Source organism: Rattus norvegicus, chromosome 12 (assembly GCF_036323735.1).
Source record: "Rattus norvegicus strain BN/NHsdMcwi chromosome 12, GRCr8, whole genome shotgun sequence".
Lineage (NCBI taxonomy): Eukaryota > Metazoa > Chordata > Mammalia > Rodentia > Muridae > Rattus > Rattus norvegicus.
In genome coordinates this window covers 24,589,407-24,615,406 of record NC_086030.1, presented here as the reverse complement: position 1 = coordinate 24,615,406, position 26,000 = coordinate 24,589,407, and the positions used below count along the sequence as shown (strand labels likewise).

Below are 26,000 nucleotides of genomic sequence, written 5' to 3'. Positions count from 1 at the left end.
CAAGATAGTACAGTGCATGTGCTGGGCTGAGTGTACCTAGAACACTTTCTGGCCATCTTCAGTTTTCTCTGCTGACCTCTTGTGTCTTCCTCTCTTCAACCCCAAACAGCCAGAATAGTGTGTGAGCTGGAGAGATGACTCAGGGGTTAAGAGCACTTGCTATTCTTACAGGGGTCCTGAGTTCAGTTCCCAATACCCCCATCATTTGGTAGGCACAGGCAGGCTGACTCGTGAGTCTGAGGCCAGCCTGATCTATATCTTCAAGTCAGTCAGGGCTGTATTCATTTAAAAAAAATTAAAGGGGAGGGGCTAGAGAGGTATCTCAGAGCTTTAGAGCCTTGGCTCCTCTTCCAGAGTACCTGAGTTCGATTCCCGCACCCACAAAGCCATTTGCAACATCTGTCGCTCCAGTTCCAGGGGATCAGATGCCTTCTTCCAGTTTCCACACCAAACACACAAGTGGTGCACACGCACACACAACACCCATACACATAAAACGAATCTTTTGAAAACTGAAGTTAAAAAAAAAAAGAGAGACAAAAATCAAAGAAAGGGAATTCCTCCTCGTTTGTGGGTCTCTCAGCTACAGCGGCAGGCTGGGAAGGGAAGCAAGTAGACATAGGAGGGGGTGGGCTGTCCCCCCCTAGGGTTTAGAAGCTGACTTGTCAAGTGTTCCAGTTGCATTTTGCTGCTTCGGGGCTCCTTTCTGCCTCCAAGTAAGTGTGTTGTCTGTGAGAAGCTTCTGGGAGCCAAAGAGATAGCTCAGTGGTTGAGAATGCTTGCTCTGTTTTTTTCCAGAGGACCGGAGTTTGGTTAACTACCCAAGATCAGTGGTTCATAACTGCCTATAACCCCAGCTCCAAGGGGATACAACACCCTACTCTTGTCATCCATGGACACACATGCGTGCGCACACACGCATACACACACACACACATACACAAATAGATCTTTAAAAAAGCAAGAAAGGAAGGTCCCATTCATAGCGCTCTTGATTCACTGAGCTACGAAGGAAAGCGAGAGAGCCCAGTGTGATAACGCACACCTGAGATCCCAGCTCATGAGAGGCAAAGGCAGGAGGACCAGGAAGAAGGTTATCCTTGATTGCACAGCAAGTTAGAGGCCAGACTGAGCTCCATGAGACCTTGCTTCTAACAAAACACCACACCCAAGGGGGGATGGTATAAGAGAAGGAAGCTGGATACGACGGCACAACACTTGTCATTTCAGTACTTGGGAGGCAGAAGGAGGAGGAGAGGGGAGAAGGAGGGGGGGAGGAGGAGGAGGAGGAGGAGGAAGAGGAGGAGGAGGAAGAGGAAGAAGAGGAGGAGGAAGAGGAAGAGGAGGAGGAGGAGGAAGGGTCACGAGTTCAAGACCATCCTGGGCTATATAGTGAGTTGGAAGTCAGTCTGCATAGCTGAGAATATGTCTCAAAACAAAACCAAACAGTGGGAGAAGATGGTGGGTTTTTCCTCCAGATCTTGTTGCTCATTCAGCCCAACAGTGAGGTGCAGAGAGGGGGAAGAGGGAGTGTTTTCTGTTATCTTTTTTGCCGTTGTCTCTAAGAAGATCAACCGCGACACTTTATGACCCGAATCCAGAGATATCATTTACATTGCTAGACGGGTCGAGTAAGCTCAGATAGGAGGGGCTCAAATTAAATAATGCATACATTTAAATTTTTCCCCTGATTCTAACTTTTCCGGGTTCCCCCCCTCGTGATGGAAGTTTCTGGACTGTGTGCATGTCCCTGTCCCACCCATCCCTGAGATTTCAGGAAGGAACGCAAACACAGTCACAAAAGGTCACCATCTGGTCAGCGGAAAGTTTTCGATATGGTGGCAATGCCATTCTGGAACTTCGGACCCGGTTCTGGCTGTCAGCCATTTCTGGTAACCAGAGATTGGCCTGGGGTGGTGACGGAGGACAGAGTGTGGGCTGGATGCATGCAGACAGCATGCTGTGCACCCTCGTGGAGGTAAGAGAGACACGGAAGGTGGACACTCACCGTGGACTATCACTCCACTAGTGCGTGAACAACCGAAGCCAAAGCCTGAACAGGAAGTGCTGGGATCCTCGAGATCTCACTTCCTGTGAGCTGTAAGTGGTGTTTTTAGGAAGTAACCAAGCCCATGCAAGAATTCTATCTTTTCCAGGGCAACTAGCCCAGGCTATTCCACAAGTCAGGACAACGGGAACAACCCAGTGTGGTGAATCACTCCTGTAATCCTAGCTCTGGGGAGGTGGAGGCAGGAGGATCAGAAATTCAAGGTCATCCTTTCTACGTCGGAAGCTCAAGGCCAACTTGAGCTATGTAAAACATTGTCTTGAAACCAAAAAGGTCCAAAGTTATCCATCACTCAGGAGCTAAGGCACTTGCCATCATGGCTGATGGCCTCGGTTTGATTCTCCAGGCTCACGTCATGGAAGAAAAGAAGGGAACCCCACAAGGTGTCCTCTGATCTCCACCCATTCTGGGGCACATGTACACTTGTGTGCATACCTACCCACATATAAAAGTAAATAAATAACATACTACAAACTAAAACCAAAGAACTGTGGAAGGCCGCGAGAGACGGCCCACGGAGTAAAGTACTTGCCACAGAAATGTGAGATTCAAACATGTGAAAATATTGCTAAACGTCCCTTCCCTGGGAGACACGTAAACATCTACCCTCCCTCCTGAAGTCCAGATGACAGACCAATAAATGAAGGAGATAATGAAGGGTAAACGGAGATTCCACCAGTGTTCACACAGGAGAACCAAAGAGCTTCTCAGGTTTATTTACAGAGCAGTGGTGGTTATGGGCAAGAGTGTAAGTGAGCTTAGGGCAGATCTTAAAGCACCTACAATTAGGGCAGAATCGCACACTAGTTGGAAGGCCTGGCAGGGTGTTCTTGTGAGGGTCCCCCTACCTCCTTCAGTGAGAGGAGGTCAATAGTCAACAAGCCCAGCAGTGGCGATCTTTGGCAAGCAGGCACTGCCAAACTCATGAAGATGGTGACAGTTTGACCAGAAGGATAGTCTGTCCCACAGAAAGCCTGAGTCAGAACCTTCAGAGCCCATGGGCACCATGGCACACGCATCTCTAATCCCAGTGTCCGTCCCGTGAGATGGGAGACTGAGTTCACTGGGCGGCAGCAGCAGCAACAGAAAAAGGGGTAAAAGGTGAATGCTGGAAGCTGTTCTCTAGCACCCGCATGTGTGCTGGGGTACACGCACAGCCACTGTACACACAATGGTGTGCGTACACATATGCATCGTGTACACACAAGATTCTTTTTCTCAAGATGGGGTTTCTCTGAGTAGCCCAGGCTGGCCTCAAGCTTAGAGATCTGTCTCCCTCTGCCTCTCAAGCGCCATCCCCACCACCACCTCTGGCACTACACACACAAAAAAAATTTTTTCCCTAAAGATCAAGAGGTTGAGGCGATGGTTCAGCAATTAAAAGATTTGCTACCTGAATGTGAGGACCAGGTTTAGATTCCCAGAACCTCAGTGGTGTTGTGATAACCACTTGCAATTCCAGTGCTGGAGACTCGGAGTAAGCTGGTTAGGAAACAGTAGCTCTTACCTGCAGTGCCAGCTCTGTGTAATCTCAGAGGGAAGATGACCAAAAGTTTGTGGCTAGCCTGAGCTACACAGAGGAACCCTGACTTGCAAAACCTGTGGGGCTGGCAAGATGGCTCAAAACAGCTCAAGGAGCTGTGGAAGCCGGCCTGATCCATGAACTTGTCTTCTGACCTCAACACCAGTGCCACCCCCCCCCCCAAAGTATTAACAGCTACATACATTTTAAAACGTGCTGCATGACCTGATTTTGTTTTGAATATAAATACACATACGCAGAGAAAGTTTTCTGCCACATACAGTGAACTGTAACTTGTGGGCGGTGGAAATAGATAGTTGTAGTTCTGCTTTTTTTTTTTTTTTTTGGTTCTTTTTTTTTCGGAGCTGGGGACCGAACCCAGGGCCTTGCGCTTCCTAGGTAAGCGCTCTACCACTGAGCTAAATCCCCAGCCCCGTAGTTCTGCTTTTTTAGTGCCTGCAAATTTTCTACCACACACACGTACATCACTTCTGGAAAAAAAAAACCAAAGGATGATTACTGCTTAGAAGCTGAGTAAGCAACTCTGTGGCTAGAGTGCTTAATTAGCATACATGAAGCCCTTGGTTCAAGGCCCAGCGTTGCATTAAATTGGTCATGCTGACTTAAGCTTGTACTCTCAGTGTGCAAAAGATGGAGGTAGGAGGATTAGACATTCAAGGTCATCCTGGGCTACATAGTTGTTTTGGGTCTAGCCTGGGCTACATCAGATTGTCAAAAAAAAAGGGGGCAGGTATTTTTAGAGCCAGGGTTGTCTGGGACAGAAGAGACTTCCTGGACTAGCTATACCCAGCACTCATTTGTTTTTTTCCCCCAAAGGAGGAAAATTTTTCGACTCGTCATACTGAGTTAAAATAAACACTTTTGAAAATTGTGGAAAATTTCAAACAGACTCGTGGGCAGACAAAAACATTTTCAGTGGACACCCATGTGCCCATTGTCCTGCCTCTGGGGACTGCTCATGGCTATCATGGGCATCTTTCCTCTTCTCATTTCACTTTGAAGGAAGTGCCAAGCCCCATATGAACCACTTACCCGTATGTCAGCACCATATTAGGACTTTAGGACTCTCGAGGACACGGCCACAATACTATGTAGCACGCAATGCACCCAAATTAATAAAGTCCCATAAGATCATCAAACATCCACCCCACTGGGTTCCCCAGATCATCTCAGGAGTGCACTATGTGAGCTTTTCTTTTCACATCATCTCTGCACAAGGGACATGCAACGCTTCTGCGACGTCCTAACAATTTTTAGTATATCTGCTGCCAAAGTGAGAAAACAACTTTTTGAAAGAGTTTTATGCTGCAATCCACACTGTCCTGGAACTATGTAACTGAGGCCGTCCTTGCACCAACCATCATCCTCCTGCCTCAGCATCCAAGGTCCCTGCTGAGTTTACACATGTGAGCCACCACACATGACTCAAGAGAACTTTAAGTCTTACACTTACTATTTTGTGCATGTACATGTGGTACCCACATATCATAGTGGGGGTAGAGAAGGCAGAGGCCGACTCAGAGTTGACTCTTGTCCTCTCTCATGTGGGCTCCAGGGATCAAACTCAGGTCCTCAAGCTTGGCTGCAAGCCTCTTCACCTGCTGAGCCCTCTCCATGATCCTGAGCAAACTTTTATCTATCTACCTGTCTGTCTGTCTACCTACTTCTCTCTCTTCCTCTCCCCCCCTCTCTGTCTACCTACTTTTCTCTCTCTCTCATCTATCTATCTTTCTATCTATCTATCTATCTATCTATCTATCTATCTATCTATCTATCTATCTTTCTATCATTTATCTATCATCCATCTGTCTGTCCAGTTATCATCTATCAATCATCTATCTGTTGACTGCCTATCTATCTATCATCTATCTATCTATCTATCTATCTATCTATCTATCTATCATTTATCTATCATCTATCTATCTATCTATCTATCTATCTATCTATCTATCATTTATCTATCATCCATCTATCTGTCCAGATATCATCTATCAATCATCTATCTGTTGACTGCCTATCTATCTATCTATCTATCTATCTATCTATCTATCTATCTATCTATCTATCTATCTATCCATCCATCCATCTATCTATCTTCTTACCTACCTACCTACCTACCTACCTATTTGATTTTCCAAGACAGGGTTTCTCTATGTAGCCCTGGTTGTCCTGGAACTCAGAGATCCACCTGCCTCTGCCTCCTGAGTGCTGGGATTAAAGGCATGCGCCACCAGACTCAGTAGTGAGAGCCAAGTTTGATTTCCATACCAGGAGCTCACAAGCACTTCTAACTCGAGCTCTGGGAGACCCAACATCTCTCAGGGCACCCGAGAGTGAACTTTGTGTGTCTGTGTTTGCACCCAATGTATGTGGGTGTGAGTGCAAACATGGAGGCCAGAGGTCGACTTTGGGTGCCACCCTCAGGTGTCACTCACCTTGTTTCCTGAGAGAAGAGCTTCTTTGATGGCTTAGAGCCCACCAATTCTAGGCTAGGCCAGCTGGCTAGCAGTGAGCCCTAGGGATCCTCCTGGCTTCGCCTCCTCCTCTGGGCTGGGATTAAAAGTGTGAACCACTGCACATGGCTTTTTTGTGGACTCTAGGGGTCAAACTCAATCTTCTGTTTGTTTTGTTATATTTCTGTTTCTCAAGACAGAGTTTCTGTGCATAATAGCGTGGTTGTTCTGGAACTTGTTCTGTAGACCAGGCTGGTGCCTGCCTCTGCCACCAGAGCACTGGGATTAAAGGCAGGTGCCACTATGCCTAGCCAAACTCAGTCTTCCTTCTCACTCAGCAAGCACTTTACAGTGTTGAGTTATCGCCATATCCTTAATTTAAAACATTATCACGGGCTGGAGAGATGGCTCAGTGGTTAAGAGCACTGACTGCTCTTCCAGAGGTCCTGAGTTCAATTCCCAGCAGCTACATGTTGGCTCACAACTATCTGTAATGGGATCTGATGCCCTCTTCTGGTGTGTCTGAAGACAGCTACAGTGTACTCACATACATAAAATAAATAATTCTTAAAAACAAAACAAAACGGGGCTGGGGATTTAGCTCAGTGGTAGAGCGCTTACCTAGGAAGCGCAAAGCCCTGGGTTCGGTCCCCAGCTCAAAAAAACAAAACAAAACAAAACAAAACAAAACAAAACAAAACAAAAACGTGCTTTCTAGAGTGTTCTTTCTGTATGCCTTGCCCACAGGCTGTTCAGTTTCCTTCACTAATATTGAGAACGGTGCGCAGAATATCTGTATCTTCCACATTCCATCCCACAGCTTCTGTTGCTTATTCTATTCTACCTTCGGTCCTTTTTTTTTTTTTTTTCTTTCTTTTCTATTTTTTGGAGCTGGGGACCGAACCCAGGGCCTTGCGCTTGCTAGGCAAGCACTCTACCACTGAGCTAAATCCCCAACCCCACCTTCGGTCCTTTTAATTCTTTAGCCAATGTTAGCCTGATGAACTTTGGGGGTCGTTTTCTTCATTAATTCCAGCAACGCTTCAATTAGCTCTCTCATGCAGGGACTACTTCATTAGGTCACAGGATTAGTTCTGGAGGACAAATCCATCAAAGAGAGCCACAGCCTCTTATACACCTCTCCTAACTGGTTAATTCTTCACGACATAATATGTTTGTTTTGAAACAGTGTCTCCTGTAGCCCAGGCTAGCCTGAAGCTAGCTTAGTGGCAGAGGATGACCTTGGACTTTTCATCCTCCTGCCTCCGTCTCCCCAGTGCTGGATCACAAACACCCTGCAGAAACTAACTGCTCCCTTCCTAACCATTTTCTAACGAGCCCCCTTTCCAGTCAGTTCTAGACGCAAGGGTCTCTCTGGGCTCCTTATCTGAGGAGCTCTTTGTTATTTGAGTTCTGTTCTAGGGCCGGCTTGTTCCGGTTTTATACTTCGGTGTTCAGTAAGGCAGGTCACCCTGTTACTCTATTTCAGAATGTTCTGGTTTTCCCCATTATCGTTCTCGATGAACTTTCACATTTTAGCAAGTTTCCCAAATAATTCCCTTTGGGCTGTGGTAAATTCACTTGAAGACTGTCATCTTTTATATCAAGCTGTTTAAATGTACGGACAAGCCATTACTCCCTGCTTATTCAAATCTTACCTTTTTGCTTAAAGTGTGTGTGTGTGTGTGTGTGTGTGTGTGTGTGTGCGCACGCACACGTGCATGTGCATGTGTGTGCATTCGTAGCACCCTGCTTCTGTCAAGGTAAGAGCACAAATGGGCAGAGTCCATTTCTTCTGTCTACCTTTGTATGGGTTCTGGGAATCGAACTTGGTACACTAGACTTGGCAGCAAGCTACCTTTACCCCTGAGCTCTCACTCCAGGTATTTTCATTTATCCACTTTTAGTTTTAGATTTACTTATTTTATTTTTATATGTTGGCTTGCCCGTTATGTCCTGGGCACCATGAGATCAGAAGAGGATGTCAGATTCCTTGGGAACTGGAGATACAGATGTTTATAAACCTTTGTGAATCACGAAGGTGCTGAGAACCAAACTTGGATCCTTGACAGGAGCCTGTGCTCTGATCTGCTGAGTCAGCTCTCAAATTCCCCTTTTTACAGAGACTTTGGAAGATGTTGGTTTTATTGATTGATCTGATAGGGATTTAGGGTTCTCTATTTGTGGGGTTTGTCCTGGAGTTATCTAATGATTTAGAGTTATCTATTTGATGCTAATTCCACTGCCCCAAGGACAGCTGCCTAGTCACACACTCAGGACTCACATGACTTCACCAGAACCTTCTCCCCATTTAATTTGTAAAATACAGGTGAGGGCAGATACAGGATAGAAGGAGGCCTGTCATTGGACTAGAAGGAAGAACGGGCAGGAGAAAAGTTTGAAGGAAGAGGAGAGACAGGAGGGACAGAGAGGCAGCCGCGGTGGAGAGAAAATGGAAGCTGGTGTTAAGATTCCACTCTGGGTATTTACAGGTTGTTATTAATGTTCTTAAAGGATGGATGTCGGGGGTTGGGGATTTGGCTCAGTGGTAGAGCGCTTGCCTAGCAAGCACAAGGCCCTGGGTTCGGTTCCCAGCTCAAAAAAAAAAAAAAAAAAAAAAAAAAAAAAAAAAAAAAAAAAAAAAGGATGGATGTCTATTGGGCTTTGTATGTTTAGGTGGGCAATTATATCTTACCAATTGGGTCAAAGGTTATTGTGTTGTGTGTTCTTTCATGTGACGATTTGAGTGTAGGAAAGTGTGCGGCGGCTGGAGACACTGAGCCGCCGCCACGGAGTTGGGATGTGTTTCATGTGTTTGTTTCTGCTAAGATATCTAGCAGATATCTTGGGGCACCACAGTGCTGGACCTAGAGCGGGTAAAAGACTGTTTTTTTTTTTTTTTTACTGTTTTTTTTTCCCCCCTCAGGGCTAGGGACCGAACCCAGGACCTTGAGCTTCCTAGGTAAGCGCTCTACCACTGAGCCAAATCCCCAACCCCTTATTTTTTTATAATTTTACAACAACATATATATTTCTTATTAAAGTTAGTCCCAGATGTATAATGGCTTTCCTTTCCTGAACACAGACCTCAGACTTGGTATGCGCTTATCCAGGGCTCTAATGAATTAGGTAAGCACTCTACCACATGAACCACGTCCCCATATTATGATCTTTTACTGCCGCTATTGACGTATTACTTACTTCTATTTGGTGTTTCTGATTTTTATTTATGTGTGTCTGTGTGAGTGTGCGTGTCACGATGTGCGTGTGGAGGTCATGGAACAACCTGTGGGAGTTAATGCTCTCCCGCTCTTATGTGAGTCCCGTGGATCAAAACAAGGGCCTCAGTCTCGGCAGAAAGGACCCTTACCTGTTAAACCATCTTAACAGCCCCCTTTCTTTCTTTAAACGTATATATGTATGTATATGTATGTGTGCACATACATTGTGTACTGTGCATATGCCTGGTGCTCTTGGATACCAAAAGGACTGCATCAGATCTATTTTCTTGGAACTGGAGTTACAGACAACTGTCAGACAACATGTGGGTCCTGGGAGTCAAATCCAGGACCTCTATAAGAGCGGGAGTGCACTTAACCATTGAGCCATCTCTCCGGCCTTTTCCAATTCTTAACAGGGTCTTCTATATAGCCTAGGTTGGCTTTGAACTATGACCTTGAACTCCCTGATCGCCCCTGACTTTACCTTGTAAGTGCTGGGGTTATAGGCACGCACTATACCTGTCTTCTGTTTGTTTTTCTAACTAGGCATAAAAATATCTACTGCTTGAGGGGGTTTTGTTGCTTTTGTTTCTGGAGACAGGGTCTTGTGATATAGCCCAGGCAGGCCTTGAACTTGGATCTTCCTCCCTCTGTCTCCCAAAGGCGGGTATTGCAGGGCTGTACCTCCAACCTCTGTATCGTACCTCATCTCTCAAGCTACCATTCCTTTCTTCCTTTCTTTCTTTCTTTTTTCTGAGACAGGGTTTCTCTGTGTGGCCCTGGATGACCCAGAACTCACTCTGTAGACCAGGTTGGTCTGGAACTCTGCCTTCCAAGCGCTGGGGTTGAAGGTATGCACTCACCCCGCCCTCATTATTTCTAATTGGTGCTCTCAATTCTAAAAACCTGCAGAGCACTGCCATCGATCTTTCTGTACTCTACATGATGCCTCACCATTATTTATTATTGGTGGTACAGGTGATCGAACCCTTAGGCTTGCAATAAACTTAGACAAGTGCTAAGCCACTCACCGGGAGATACTGGATAAGAACTCTACTGCTGAGCCATGCCTGTGAACCCCTTCCCTGGGAGATCTACTGCAGACTTACACCCCCAGCCTTCTTAGCTGATCTATTAGTGTTCCTAGATGACCAACACCTCTTTTTCTCTCTGTCAGCCCTGCATCAGTGTCTATTGGAGCCTGGGAGTTCCGGCTCCCAGAGTAGACTGCAAGATCAACAGAATACCAACCTCACAGTCTGGGCATTCTGCATCAGTACACTGTCAGGGACACAGCAGATGCTCAGGGAAAATGGAGTGACTGGAGTCTGGGGGATGGCTCAATGGAAGTTTGGATTCCAAGCCTCCAAGTGAAAATTCTGTAATCCTGGTTGGAAACAGGCAGATCCCCAAGATCCATCTCTGACCTCCATACTTGGGTACACACATGCAAACACATGATGCACATGCTAGGGCACACACACACACACACACACACACACACACACACACACACACGAGGAACTTAAGGAATGGGTAGCATAATGGAATTCCCACTTACCGGAGACTGCCTTTCTTTGTGACTGGTCATGGTGGCTCCCCGTGACACCTTGGACTCCCACCCACCCAGGGCATTGTGGGAAAAGGAGCATGTATAAAAGACAGAGCACACAGAGGGTGTGGGGGAATATAAGAAGCCAGCTCTAGGATCATGAGTCTTTTAATATATTATTCTGAAAAGAAAGGAATTTAAAAAAAGTTCCTGACAGCTCTTTTTTTTTTTAATTTAAATAAATACCCCGCTCCCCCCTCCACCCACTTAAGTTCTCCCTCTTCCCCAAACATCCCACCCATCCCTGGCTAGACCCTTACCCCAGAACTAAATAAAATGCCTGTTTTACAGCAGACCACACTCACTACCAAATTCTGGGAAAACTATAAATACTGTCACTGTCTGGGCCTCTCTGCCTTCTGACTCTGCTCCGAAAGCAGCCGCATTCCTCCCTCCCTTTGGCTGGGCAAGGATAGCAGAGGTTTTCAGGCACTGGCCTTGGGGAGAGTGCAAATTTAGCCTTGGGTCTCCACCTCCTGCTCAGGAGTAGGTCAGAAGGGCCCAGAATTGCCCTCCAGACTAAAATAAATAGCAAAATAAATACCCTTCCCCACTCCCCCAGGCTCTCAATAAAAGAGCTAGTTTCCCTGTTACTCCAGTCTGTCTCCTATGTGCCCCACCCCCAGCTTCTTCCAAACCCTTCCCTACTTCCCCCATGGAGATCTCCACCTTGGCCTTCACTTCAAGAGGAGTCTACACTCTTCCTGCCAACGTCAAGCAAACCCTCCTCCTCCCCCAAATTGCTTGGGCTGCTGCTGGCACCCCAAGCCCCCCATGATGGGCCTAGTAGGAACCTTTCCTCCCACTTCTCCATCTCTCAAGTCTTAAGTAGACCTGGGCAGGCCCCTCCCCTCCCAATCCAGGCGTCCCAGCCGCCCCTGTATTCCTCAAATGGCAGTGTCCCAGAGGACCGTGTGCTGCCGCCGGCAGGGCGGGGTACCAGACTTGCGGGGTTCAGGGCCCCGCCGCCAGCTGGGGAGGATAGGCATGCTCTCTTGCTTGCAGAGCCCCCGGTCGGGACGGTGGCGTGCCTTGATCTCCTTGCACACGCAGCGTTTGCGCTCGATCACCTCTAGAAGTTTGCCATCGCGCTCCCGGGCCGGCTGGGGTGGCAGGGGCAGGGGCAGCACAGGGTGTGTCTGTGTAGGGAGCCCCCAGAGAGAAAAAAAATATGTGGCACAGGGCGGGTCAAGGACCTTGTGATCAAACCAACAACCTATCTCAGAAGCAAACCCTCTCCCAGGCTGTGGGTGTGATGGGCACAGGGTTCTACCTTGGGCACCCTTTCCCCAGTAAGGCACTTTGTGTTAGATTAGACTTGCCTGACCCTGAGGAAGGAGCCCTTTAAAGACCTGTCTTCCAACAAAACAAAAAGACACAAATGTGGGCAAGCTCGGGAGTGGGAGAGAGACTGGGTGGGGGTGAGCATATAATCAAAATGCATAATATGCATATGAAATTATCAAGGAACATATTTAACTTAGAAGAATAAAAGATCTTATGGTGCTAGGAACGTGGCTGACAGAACAGGTGACGATAAAGAGTGCTTGTCTAGCACTCACCAAGCCCGGCTTCGAATGCCCAGCCCCTCCTAAATCAGGCCTTGAGGCTCATTCTTGTAACCCCAGTGTTCTGGGAGTGGGACCAAACTCGTCTTCAGCTACACAGGGAGTTGGAGGCCACTCTGGAATATATTCGTGAAACGCTCTAACACAAAAGCTGGGCTATGCATTGAATCACAGCTTTTAATTCCAGTATTTGGGAGGCAGAGGCAGGTAGATTTCCATGAGTTAAAGGCTGGCCTGATCTGCATGAGTTCCAGGACAGCCAGGACTATATGACTCTGCTTAAATAAATAAATAAATAAATAAATAAATTTTTAAAAAAGAGCAAATATTGGGCTGGAGAGATGGCTCAGCGGTTAAGAGCACTGGCTGCTTTTCCAGAGGTCTGGGGTTCAAATCCCAGCAACCACATGGTGGCTCACAACCATCTGTAATGGGATCTGATGCCCTCTTCTGGTGTGTCTGAAGACAGCTACAGTGTACTTCTATATAATAAATAAATAAATTTTTAAAAAAAGAGCAAATATCAGGTTGTGGTGGCACACGGCTTTGATCCCAGCACTGGGAAACAGAGGCCAGCGTGGTCTACAGAGTGACCTTCAGGACAGAGTTTGCCCGGAAACACCAACAGTGACAAGGACAATGACAAGGACAATGACAACAAAAACTAAACTAAAAGCTAGTCTTTCTAGACCAGACATGAATTTTTCAAATTTGATATAGAAAGGGGCCTTTTCCTAAATTTCTAAAGATACCTGGTAGACAAGTCACTTCCCAGATTTGCCGCCACCCGAGACCCCGCTTCTGTAAGCATGTAACCAAGTAGCCCATCAAGGAAGCTATTAGCCTCCCTGCCCTCAGTCCCTGTCCCCGTCAGCCCGTGCAGGTCACACTGGTCAGTCTCCCAACTGACTTTCTTTTCTTTTCTTTCTTTTTTCTGTTCATTTTCCTTTCCTGCGTATTTACTAACTCCATTTAAAAAAAAAAAAAAAAACCACTATTTCACTCCTCTTGTGATGACACAGCCACAGTTCAAAGAGGTCGGAGGGCAACTTCTGAGAGTCACTTCTCCCTTTCCTGTGTAGGTTCCCAGGCTTAAACCCAGGTCATCAGGCTTGGCCGCAAGCACCTTCACCCATTAAACCATTTCACAGCCCACTTTTTTTTTTCTTTTATGATTTTTCCAATTTATTTGTGTATGTGTCTGCATGAGTATGTGCTGTGTGTGTGGCCTTAGAGGCCAGAAGAGGACACTGGATCCCCCGGAGCTGGAGTTACAGACAGTTGTGAACTGCACAATGTGGGTGCTGGGAATTGAACTCAGGTCCTCTGCAAGAGAACATGCTTGTAACTGGTTGGCCATCTCTCCAGCCCCCTTTCTTTCTTTTCAATAGGGAGGAGGACCTTGAACTCCCAATCCCCCTCCTTCCACATCCCAAGCTGGGATTATAGGTATTTGCCCTGATCTCTTACTTATTAATTTGCTTTTCAATTTGGTATTTTGAGACAGAATTGCTGGCCTTCAACTCTAGATGAATTCTTGTCTTAGCTTCTGAGATCACAGAATACCATGAGTAAGTGTCTGTCTTTCTTTTTACATCCAAGCCTTCTTTTCTATCTGCTCCTCCAAAGATAAAAGACCAGATCTTACCTGGCTCAGGGCATCCCTGGGCTGGCTGCAGGGCCGAGGGGTATGGAGCGCAGCCTGACGGACTCCAGAGGTGGAGGCAGAACGGCCCAGGCGGTACCCTCCTGTGAAATCTAGACCCAAAAACCAAAGATGAGAAGAGAGACCCACAGATGCCTAGTCCCTCACCTCCCAGAGGACGCTGTGGGCCAACCGGTCCCCTGCCTCATCAAAGATGAGATGGAGATACAGTGTTAAGATAAAGGTCTTTAGGTTGGGCATGTAGCTCAGTAATAGAGCCCCACCTGGAATCCCCCAGTGAGGGGCTGGGGTGTAGCTCAGTGTAGAGCCCCGCCTGGAATACCCCAGGCTGGGGTGTGGCTCAATGGTAGAGCCCCTGCCTAGAATCCCCCAGGGAGGGGCTAGGGGCATGGCTCAGTGGTAGAGCACCTGCCTGGAATCCCCCAGTGAGGAGCTGGGGGCGTGGCTCAGTGGTAGAGCACCTGCCTAGAATCCCCCAGTGAGGAGCTGGGGGTGTGGCTCAGTGGTAGAGTCCCTGCCTAGAATCCCCCAGTGAGGGGCTGGGGGCGTGGCTCAGTGGTAGAGGCCCTGCCTAGAACCCCCCAGGGAGGGGCTAGGGGTGTGGCTCAGTGGGAGAGCCCCTGCCTAGAATTTACCAGTGAGGGGCAGAAGTATGGATTAGTGGTAGAGCAGCTTGCCTTGCCTGTGGGAACTTCTGTGTTCCATTCAAATTACAAGAAATATTTTTCAAAGGTAGACATGGAGTTGATAGTGTGTCAGGCAGGGCAGTCCAAGGTAGACCCTGGAGAATTCCTGACCCACCCATCTCTGTATATGAAGTATGAGGGCAAGGTGTCACCTCCATTCCGGTGGCAGGCTGGGAAAGTCTGGCAAGGGACCGGCAGCGCTGTGCGGCTCCCTCCTCGATCATGGTGGATCCTGGCCAGCAGACCCTCTGCCCCCTGGCTCCTCACGGGAATCCCTGATGCCACAGAGCCCCTGTCCTCATGCTCGACTTTGCCTGGACCTTCTGTGCTGCCATTCCAGGCCCGGGCACCGTCCTCTTCTGCTGTGACAACAACAAAAAAAGCTCAGTGTCTGCATGGGGAGGGGCCTCGATCCTCAACATGGGTGGCCCTTCTGCAAATTACAACAGAGATGGGAAAGGATCTGCCTCTCATTCCCCCAACACACACACACACACACACACACACACACACACACACACACACACGCTAGACCCAGGCCTGCCACCTTCTACCCATTGTTCCTATCCCCGGGGCTCAGAATCATATATAAGTGCACATTTATGTACTGTGTTCAGAAAAACCTTTTGGGGCTTTAGCTTTGAAACCTCTCCAGGTCCAGATAGGGTTAGAATGAACACCCTGGGAAACAGGGGCGCTGAGTCTCAATAGGGAGAGAATCCCAAATTCAGATCCCAAAGAGGCAGTGGGGGGGCCATTGAGTGTATGGAGTTGGGGGAAGGGCTGGATGTGAACTAAGCCCATCTCTGAGAGCAGACCTGGCAGAGCATTGCGTTGCCTGGCAACGGTAGGGGCCTCCCTCTCCTCTCACTCCTGTCTGGATAGGTTGCCATGGTAATGGCTGGGAGGCAGCTGTGTTTAGCTCCTAGTGTGCACACACTCACAAACACACACCCTTGCAGCCCGAGTAAGGGAGGGGCAGAGGGTGGAGCAGGATGAGTCCGGATTCTACCTCAGCCTCTATCCCAGCCCTTCCTACCTTTTCCTGAACACATTCAGAGACGTCTTCCTGCTCCATCCATCTGCTCCCCATCCCCATCTTTCTGGTCTCCCAGAAAACTTTCCAAGTCAGGACAATAGGTCTGTAGATTCTAAATACCCTCCTTCAAAATTTACCCCAACCGTAATTTTTGCCAAACCATTAGCAGCATCCCACACCGGTCTCGGCTCCTCACTCACTGTCCACTTCCTTCGCTTTCCGTCCTCCATATAGGACCTTCCTCTGCAGAGCCCAGCCTGCCCCAAATGTGGCACCCATCTCTTCTTCCTCTTCTGGCGTCCCCGCGCTGGCGATAACATGGGCACAGGAGATGCTAGCAAAGGCGCCCCCATCGGTCCCTTGCTCTTGTAGCTGGATCTTGACCATGGGGGATGGTGCCCCCATTCCACAGCCCTTACTCAGCACCCCCCCAGCCTTGAGACTGTCATAGGCAGGGGGTCTCTTGAGCCCAGCTGCTGTGGCTGGGTAGGTCCAGAGGGGGGTCAGGGGGCCTGCAGTTGGATCCGGAAGGCTGTGGGGGGAGGCCAGGCAGCTGCGGTGGTGGAGAACCCCGGCCGCTGAACCCATAGCCCCGCTGTGGGGGCTGGATTTCCCTGGGACAGGGGGCCTCGAACTGGCACACAGCATTCCGTGAAGAACTGAGATCTCCTCCGTCTTTGGCTCTCCAACACCCAGGGGTGGACCAGCTGGCAGGACCGAGTGTGTTGTTACTTTTACTGCAGAATACACCATGGTGTATGACACGGCCTTGTCCTTGGGGGGCCCAGGGAGCAAGGCTGCTGGGGCAGGGTGGGCTGCCGGTACCCCTGCTGCCTTGGGGCAGATCATGCTGTGAGAGTTGGGGAGCTCCCGCTCTCCCCGGGTCTGGCCAGAGCCCTGGGGTGGCAACGGTGTTGAGTGGCTCCGGGCTCGGCCTGAGGGTCCCAGCAATAGCAGGTTGGCAGCAGGAGGGGGAGGCGGCAGGGGAGGTGTCTCCCGCTCTCGTGCAGGCACTTGGGGAGCTGGGGTGGAACCGGCTGACTCCTTGGAGTGGCAGAGAACCGGAAGCCTCGAGACCCCATCGCCAGGGGCTCGTGAAGCAGACTTGGCTTGAGGGAAAGCCAGAAGTGGAGGCCGATGCTGAAGGAGGTTGGGAAAGGGTGGGGGTATTTCACAAGGGGTGGTCTTGGTGGGTGTCCCATCCCTCCGGCTTGGGAGGGCTGAAGCTGGACGGCGATGGGGGTGGGGGTGAGGCTGGAGGACATGAGGCTGTTGTGGAGGGGAGGGTGCCATCAATGGAGGAGGCCCGTTAGCCCTGCCATCTCCCGTCTCTTCAGGCAGAGGGTATTTCATCTCTTCATATATAGCCTCACTGTCTTCAGAGTCCGAATCGGCCGCAGCTGGTGGGGTTGGACCTCCACTTCCAAGAGGAGGTCCCGTCAGACCTCCTCCACTTCGTCCTCCTCCACGAAAGACATCCCCTACCATCTCAATGTACACGGGCTCTTCTTCCTGGGCACCTGCATCCAGGTCTCCAGCTATTCGAGAAGCCCTACTGAGGCGTTGCAAGGGCAGATTCCCCCCTCGAGGAGATGGGGCTGGGGCACAAGACTCATCGAAGGACACAGACAGCTGGGTATTGGGGCTTCGCCTGGGTTTCTGTGGAGGAACCTTCCGGCTGGACTCACGGCACTCAGGGGTTGGCTTCTGGGAGCCTAATAGGGTGGGAAAAAGAAAAAAGAAATGGAGCTTATGGAATAGAGCACCTAACAAGCCGGGTAAGAGCTCTACCACTGAGTCACGCCCCCAGCCCCTCACTGGGGGACTCTAGGCAGGGGCTCTACCACTGAGCCACGCCCCCAGCCCCTCCCTGGGGATTCTAGGCAAGTGGGCTCTACTTTTGAAATACATCCCCAGTTTTTTTTCCTGATTTTTTTTTCTCTTTTAAGATAGGATTTCTAAGTTGCCCAGGGTGGCCTTTCATTTCATAATAAAGGGGGAAAATTCCTTTCTAATCTCTTGACCCAACTTCAAGGACATATTTGACTATTCATTTTTTTCCACAACTCAGACAGAGCCCAGTTTCTTTTCTATAGGGCAGTCCACAGTCAGTCCGTCCGTCCGTCCGTCCGTCCTTCCTTCCTTCCTTCCTTCCCTCCTTCCTGTTTTGTTTGTTTGAGACAGGGTCTCGCCATGTAGCCTTGGCTAGCCTAGAATTCCGTATGTAGTTCAGAGCACTAGGACTAAGGTTGACCACCAGGGCCAGCTTTGTTTGTTTGTTTACTTTTGCTTTTTTTTTTTTTTTTTTTTTTTTTTTTGGAGACTGGGTCTCACCACACACCATAAGCTATAATCTTACAATTCCTACCTCAGCTGCCTACCAGAATCTGCAGTTCCTCCTCACCTTTGGGTCATTTCCTAACAGCTGCTTTTTAGGGAGTGTCTCCTGCCCTTGAATGGTTCATCTGAGGTCCATCCAAAAGAAACCCCCCATTTCTTTGGGAATGGAACCTTCCACTTCCTTGGCTTTTGCCTGAATGAACCCTCCCAGAGCCAACCCCCCACCCCACCCACCCCCGGGCTGGAATGGTTCCTGCTGTTGCCAGCTTCCTCTGAAGAGGGATGGGGAACAAGGTGGATGGGGAACAGGGTGGTCGTCTCACCTGCTTTCCTACTAGGCGGTGTCTCGGCCCCTGGCCCTGCCATACTGAGCTTGGTGCTGGGGTGTCTCCGCGGCTTAGCTGGGGGTCTCCGGGTGCTACTGTCCTCCAGGAGCCCTCCTCCACCTCCTCCAGGCCCACCACCCACACTGTCCATGCTGCCCACCGAGTGGCAGGAGAGCGAGCGTGGGGCCATGGCGCTGCGGCAGGGGTGAGGGGTGTGTTCCTGGGACGCGGGCATTGTCATGAAACCCATCCTGAGAGACCGTCGAAGCGAGGCAATGTCCCGCACTCGAACCCCAGGCCCTGGGACAGCCCCAGACCCCACCGGGCCTGTGGGGGCTGCTTCCTTACTGGAGCTAGGGAGAGAACACAGGACGGGGCAGAAGTTAGACGGCAAGCCTCTAGACGGCAAGCCTCTAGACGGCAAGCCTCTCTACCTTGCCATCCTCCATCTCAGGAGCACAGAACATTTTCAAGAGTACAACTGTTTTACCCAGTGAGGCAGATAGGAGCCTGTCGTAGGGACATCTGAAGGGTTAAGGTAGGAGTGTTTTCAGGTAGATTCTTTGGATTTAAGAAAAGCCAGGCAATGGGTTAGGGTCAGGGACAGCATATAATGTCAGAAATGAAAGAAATGGTGTATATATAAGACAGTGTCCCTGGTGCCAACTCACCACCTAACTAGTCCACAGCCTGTTATGTGGAAAAAGGTACAATCCAGGCAACAGCCACATGACAGACAAACAGCCACACCTGCCACTGTGGCTCCTTGCACATGCTGGCCCACCTGGCGTCTAGCCTCTCTTCATGCCCAGGTACTATGTACAGTGGCCTCTGTCACACCACAGGTCTCTTCTCCCAGAGGCAGGGTGTGATGTCTGAATCATCAGAGCCTCTCTCTCTCTCTCTCTCTCTCTCTCTCTCTCTCTCTCTGCTGCCCTCTCTCTGTCAGCCTCTTCAGCTCACTTCTATTCCCTTTCTCTGTCCCCGAGTTCTCCTCTGGGTGAGTGAAGGGGGGGGGGGTGGCTGGCAGCGAAGAGGGGAGAAGCTGCTGTGGGGTGGGCTCTCATTAAGGCCCTGTCTACTAACCCTTTATTAGGGAGAGATCGCTGTAGTGATCGCTCTGATTAATCTAATTAACAGCAAGAATTAAACCCCACAGTTTCGAGGAGGGATGGAGAGAGCAGGGAGGTGGTTCTGACTCAGGCTCCAAGAGGCTGTGTAGTCAAGAGGGAAGAGAAGCGGGAAGAGGAGATGGGGGAAACAGCATGGGTGCCTCGGAGGTCAGGAAAAAGGGTTGGTGGAAACGCAAGGAGGAGGGGCATGGGGACTCCACCTGACTCTTCTGCAATACTTAGCCTATAAATCCTTTAACACACACACAAACACACACACACACGCACACACGCACACACACACCCCTCTCTGTCATTTAGTCACTCCAATAGGAGACTGGTAGGGGATGACATAAATGCTCTTTGAGGTCCCTAAAATGACTCTCTCCCTGGACCCCGTGAGGATGGTGGGGCCTGCCCTTTCCAAGGTCAGGTGACAAGGGGAAAATCAGCAGCTAGTTCTCAAAAATAACAGAAAAAAAGAGTCAGGAAGGAGGGACTCGGGCCCCTAGGCATGGGGACAAGCCACTAAGGTTCTCAAAGCCGGAAGTCACCACTCTGGCTACCCTGTCTCCCGAAGGCAGGGACAAGGCTGGGACCAAGCATGTGCATTTGCAGCTAAACAGAAAATCTGTGGAAAAGAACTGTCTTTGATGACAAAGCTGACGAGCCCAGCAAGGGCTGTGGCTAAGCGAAAGGGGCAGGTCTGAGTGCAACAGGCCATGGGTGGGACAGTCGAGGGCTCAGCCTTACCTCCTTTTGGCCTCCTCTTCTTTGTGCTGTCTCCACTCCAGCTTGGTTTTTCGGTAGAGAAGGTTCATGTCGTGGGACAAGAGGTGGGGGCTGAGGGGCCCTGCTTAATGCCACCAGGCCCGGGGGGCGGCCCTCCCTGGGTCCCGGATCCACTTGATAAAGGGAATGGGTGGAGAGAAAAAGAAGGATATGGTTGGGGAGGGAGGAATGAAAAAAAGAAAGAGGAACAGAGACATGATTTGGGTCTTCAGAAGAGGAAAACACAGGCACAGAATTTCCAGTACAGCTTAGGGGACCCCTCCCATCCAGCCAGCCATAGAAGTGTGTGTGTGTGTGTCCGGAATCACACACCCTGACAAAGGTGTTTGGAGCCACAGACACTGAGAGATCAGGTTGACACAGATTCCCATTCTGTGTAAATAGATCCTGAACCACCACAGACAGACCTCTCAAGCATACAGCAACTCTGTAGGGACACAGCATATTTAGACACACCACCAGCGACAGACTTAGATCTACAAACAGGGACAGACATAAAGGGGCACAGGTAAACACAAACCCAGGAACAACAAACACACAGACATAAACACCCACAGACACACCCACCGATACACACAGACCTCTAGCACACAAATCTGCTATGGAATTGGCCACACCTTCAGACAAGTTGTGCTCGGGGCCTACTTGCGTACATCACACCCAACCGGGGGGGGGGGCAGTTAGGCTTGCTACCCTCTTTTGGGCCCGAGGTTTAGTGGGGGGTTCATCAGGACAGGGTGGGGATGCTGAAGGAAGGATGGCGATACTGAGTTGGATAACTAAAATTCCACCCGTCCATCTACCTTCACTCTTTGGAGTCCCCGCTTTTCCAATCCTGGGCCTGGACCTCCGTCCACCTCTATTTGAGCTCTCTGGTCCCTCGGCAATGGTTTCTGCCTCCCTCCTCTTGCTGATAGCCCAAATCAATCTACCTTCTGTCTGCTCCAGGATTTGGGAGAACCCCGGCTTCCCCCTAGTAGTCCCGCCCCTGAATCCCACCCTGGCGGGGGCGGGGGTCTCCAGCCTGGCCCCATAGCAACCTTCTGTGCTGCGGCCTCCATACCTGCGCTTTGCGTCCCTTCCCCCAAACACACTCTCTCCCTTTCGCCTTCAGCTTCACGTCTCCTCCCTGGAGCCCCTCCTCACAGCCGTCCTCCTCCTTCCCCAGTTTGTTCCAAACCTGGCCTGCTTCATTCCCCCCCCCCCTTTTTCCATCCAAGGGCCCCAGGTTCCCGGGGCACCCCCTCCTCTTCCCCTTGTCCTGCTACCCTGGGTGTCTCCGCCTCTCGCCCCGCCAATCCTCCCTACCCCTAGTCCCCCCATCACCACCTCCCCGCATGAAGCCTCCCCAGTTTCTACATCACCGTACCTGGCCTGCCGGGCGCCGGCCCCCCCATGCCGGGCTCCGCCCGGAGCAGGAGGAGGGAGGAGGAGAGACAGAGAGAGACCGGGGGAGCCGAACTGGGCCCTGCCGCAGAGACAGCCCCGCCTCCGGGTCCGCCCCCAGACCCGCCCCCGGCCCCAAACCCACCCTTCCACACCCTCCAAGGACAGAGCGGGAACGGCGGTGTGGCGCTGCACCAGGAGGTTGGGGTGGAGGATGCAGGGACTGCGGAGCGTACAGGGGATCTTGAGAGGAAGGTCTTGGGGTGTGGGAGTCCCGCTCCCCAGCCTTCGGGCGTCTGGTCCTCGCCAACCCGCGCCCCCTACTCAGCGGTGCTGTGCTGGGTTGGGTCTCCCAATCCCTAAGCAGAGCGGAGCGGGGTGCTCAGCGGCGCCCCCCAGCGGGAGCCTGGAGGTCGCACCCACCCGCGAACCCCGTGCGCCTTAGTGTTCCCGGGTGGGAGGCTGCGGCTGCCAAGCGGTGAGGCGGGCAGAGGGACTCCGAGTCGCCTGCCCCGAGATCAGCGCATCTGCTCAGCAGGGGGCGTGCTCCTTTGGCCTACCCCGGGCCGTGCCCCCACCCCGCCACCCCGCCCTAGGTGCGGGGAGGGATTGGCTTGGTGCTGGGCCTCCTCCCCTTGCAGCCTCCCAGGCGCCCGGACCTTGTTCCACCGTGTGGGGCTCAAAGTCTTCCGCACGTCCGCCCCCGCGGTCCAAGTCATCCCTTACTAACCTTTGACTCCGTGGGCGCCGCCCGCCAGGATCTGCGCGCACTAGGTTGGTCTGTACTGGAGACCACTACTTGGGAGTGGTTAGGGATGTGACCTCACCCCTCCCCTCCGTTAACCTTTTCTCATCAGCCCTCTGACAAATTCCTTGCTTGGATTAGCTTCAACACATAGCTTTGTGGTTGGGTAAATTGGCATCGAGGAGAACTCGGCTGTATCCTCCAATGACTGAAAAAAAAAAAAGATCCCTGCAAAATATGTACATCCTAATCCCTGGTACCTGTGGATGCTTTCAATGCGGCAAAATCTTTGCAGGTGTGCTATGTGGCTTCAAGCAGATCTCACTGCTTGTCTGAGCTGTGTCTCATGTCATACTTGCCTTGATTAACCTTACTGGAGGCCTGGCGCGCTGTGGCAGACACCTGTGATCCCAGCATTCCTCAGGTGGAATCGAGAGGACCTTCAGTTCAAGGTCATCCTCTGCTACACAAGTTCAAAGCCAACATGGCCTGCGTGAGACTATAAATAAAGACCTTAGGAAGGAAGAGGGTTGTAAGCACTTTGTAAATCAACAGCCCCATATAGGGATGCAGTCTGGAGGAGTAAGCGTATGTGGGAAGCTTGTTTCCTGGACTACAGGACCCGGCTACTACAGCCATTCTTTACTATGGCTAAAGCAAGACAGACAAGAGAAGAAAGAGTGTGTTTTGTTTTTTTTTTTTTTTTTCTTCAGACAAGATTTTTCTGCGTGTAACCCTGGCTGTCGTGGAACTCAGTTCGTAGACAAGATTGGTCTGGAACTCACAGTGATCCACCTGCCTCTGCCTCCTGAGTGCTGGATGAATTTTAACAAAGAGATAAAGAATAAATAGACAAGAGAGGGGAAGGAATTGCTTTTGTTTGATTTTCGTTTTTCAGTACAGGGTTTCTCTGTGTAGCCTAGACTGTCCTGGGACACACTCTGTAGACCAGGCCAGCCTAGAATTCAAAGATCTGCCTACTTCTGCTATCCGAGTGCTGGGATTAAAGGTGTGTGTCGGGGTTGGGGATTTAGCTCAATGGTAGAGCGCTTGCCTAGGAAGCGCAAGGCCCTGGGTTCGGTCCCCAGCTCCGAAAAAAGGAACCAAAAAAAAAAAAAAAAAAAAAGGTGTGTGTCACCCATCCCCCCCCCAACATTTACCTATCCTTAAAAACAAGCACATACTACTTTTGCAGAAGACTAGAGCTCAGCTCCCAGCGCCCACACTGAGTGGCTCACAACTCCCTGTAATACCTGCTTCAGAGGATCAGATTGCCCAGCAGCCTCAGGCACCTGCACCAATGGGCACATTCCCACAACCAAACACACACACACACACACACACACACACACACACACACACACACACACACACCAAATAAACTGTAAGACGGGCACATTGGGGCATCCTTTTGTCAGCATTTGGAAGGCAGAGGCATGCAGACCTCTGAGTTCAAGGCCAGTGTGTTCCGAAGCTCAACAGTGAAGTGTTGAACTGAACTAGCATGCCTAGGTTAACTCACGAGCACTGAGTCTACCACGATAAGAAAGGTGATGAGAAGTTTCCATGAATGTCAGGTGTGGCGGCTGCGTTTGTAATTCTTGGACTCAGTTGTGTGAAAGAAGAATCAGGATTTACTTGGCTACCAGCTTGGGCTATTAAGACCTTGTCTTAAAAAAAAATTATGTGAGTCAAAGCAAGGAGTCTAGATATCCCCATAGAAACCTGAATTCTGCTGTAGAGAAACAATGAAATGCTTCTGAGCCTCAATTTCCCTCTTTGAATATCTGCATTCATGCCATCTTTCTTCCCTTTGAGAAAAGGTGAAGGCTTAAAACTACTTTTTTGGGGTTGGGGATTTAGTTCAGTGGTAGAGCGCTTGCCTAGCAAGCACACGGCCCTGGGTTCGGTCCCCAGCTCCGGAAAAAAAAAAAAAAAAGAAAAAGAAAAAGAAAAAGAAAGAAAAGAAAAAAAACTACTTTTTTTTTTTTTTGGCAGAATCTTATGTAGCCCAGGCTAGCCTCTTATTCACTGTCCCAAGAATAACCCTTCCCTCTAGAGTGCTGGGATTACAGGTGTGTAATTTACAGTAGTTTACCGATGCTAGAGATGGAACCCTGGTCTTTATTTATATGAGGCAAGCACTCTACTAAACTATATTCCCAGACCAACCAACAGTTCTTTCTTCTTTTTTTTCCTCCTGTCTGTCTGTTGCTGTTGAAATAGGATCTCATGTAGCTGAGGATGGCCTTGAACTCTTCAGCCTCCTACTTCTATGCCATCCCCCATGATCTGGGATTATAGGCATGGACGCACACTGCCACAACCACCTAGAACCCTTCTGTTTGAATAAAACTAATTAGAACCTATCTCCTTCCAAACCTATGAGTGACAACAGATGCTGCCTTTAGATCCTGCTCTGGCTGGAAGACTCTTGCCCAGAAGCCACTTCTGAGTGCCAAGAAAGAAAAATGGCAGTTGGTAGCTTGTTTTTTTTTTTTTTCTTGCCAGTCGCAGAATATACCCTTTATATGTGTGTGGATTCTCTATAATGATGAAGTGATAGTATGGGACAGGTGGGAAAGGGTTGGAAATGGGGAAGAGTCTATGCCTGCTGGGATTGGTTCTCAGGTATACCTATGGGGTAGTCCTGTGGACATAGGTGTGTGTCCGGCCACTGTGGGGAAACATAGGTGAGCAAGTTCACCTTCAGGTCTACCTAAGTGTTTGTGTGAGGGACAGATAAAGACGGAGATGAGAAGGTGGCAATGCCTATCCTGGGCTGAGGAGAGGCTCAGCAGGCAAAAGCCCTTGCTACTCAAGCATGAGGATCTGAGTTCAAATCTTCAGCAGTCCCATGAGAAGCCGGGGCATAGCCCTGTGTGCCTATAACCTCAGTGCTGTGGAGAAGAGATGGGAGGATTATTGGGGTTTGCTGGATGCCTACCAAGCTGTGCGTTCAATGAGAGACCCTGAGTAGGACACCCAGTGTGGTCCTCTCACTAACAAACACACAGGTGTTGCAACCGCTCATGCATATGCACACATGCCACACACACACACACACACACACACACACACACACACACGTGTCCTACCACCAACAGCCTTCTTGTATGGTCTGCTTCTCCAATTTTCCCTTTTAAGAGAGGGAAAGACCGTATCAGAGGCTTGATTTCCAATACAGGAGCATGATAGATAGGATGGCTCAGTGGGTAAAGGGCCTTACCAGCAAAGGACCCCCATTATTAGTGGAAGAGAAAACGAACTCCTCCAAGTTGACCTCCAGATGTATACACACACACACACACACACACACACACACACAGAGAGAAAGAGAGAGAGAGAGAGAGAGAGAGAGAGAGAGAGAGAGAGATCCAAATATTGCAGCAAAATCCGAGAAAAGATATTGGAGGGACGAAAACACGATTGGGCAAAGCTGA

General features: G+C 50.0%; 1 protein-coding gene across 5 annotated transcripts; it reads right to left on the bottom strand.

The window, feature by feature from the left end:
* Window positions 1-10,989: 10,989 nt before the first annotated feature.
* Nyap1 (neuronal tyrosine-phosphorylated phosphoinositide-3-kinase adaptor 1) lies at window positions 10,990-23,833 on the bottom strand. Of its 5 annotated transcripts, none has more exons than XM_006249144.5 (7): window positions 21,796-23,833; window positions 20,388-20,539; window positions 18,520-18,875; window positions 16,057-17,571; window positions 14,970-15,179; window positions 14,114-14,223; window positions 10,990-12,036 (listed from the first exon to the last, which is right to left on the bottom strand). In XM_006249144.5, exons 2-7 carry the CDS (start codon window positions 20,453-20,455, stop codon window positions 11,785-11,787), a joined length of 2,511 nt encoding a protein of 836 aa, XP_006249206.1. In that variant the 5' UTR covers window positions 20,456-20,539; window positions 21,796-23,833; the 3' UTR covers window positions 10,990-11,784.
* Window positions 23,834-26,000: the final 2,167 nt, after the last annotated feature.

Bases quoted from the DNA above. Each gene is read 5' to 3' on its own strand.
- Nyap1 (XM_006249144.5), bottom strand. From the start codon at position 20,455: ATGAACCTTCTCTACCGAAAAACCAAGCTGGAGTGGAGACAGCACAAA. The intron at 18,876-20,387 runs GTAAGGCTGAGC...TTCTCTCCCTAG, and splicing joins GAAGAGGAGGCCAAAAGGAG to CTCCAGTAAGGAAGCAGCCC. The intron at 12,037-14,113 runs GTAAGATCTGGT...CTCCCTACACAG, and splicing joins CCAGGGATGCCCTGAGCCAG to ACACACCCTGTGCTGCCCCT.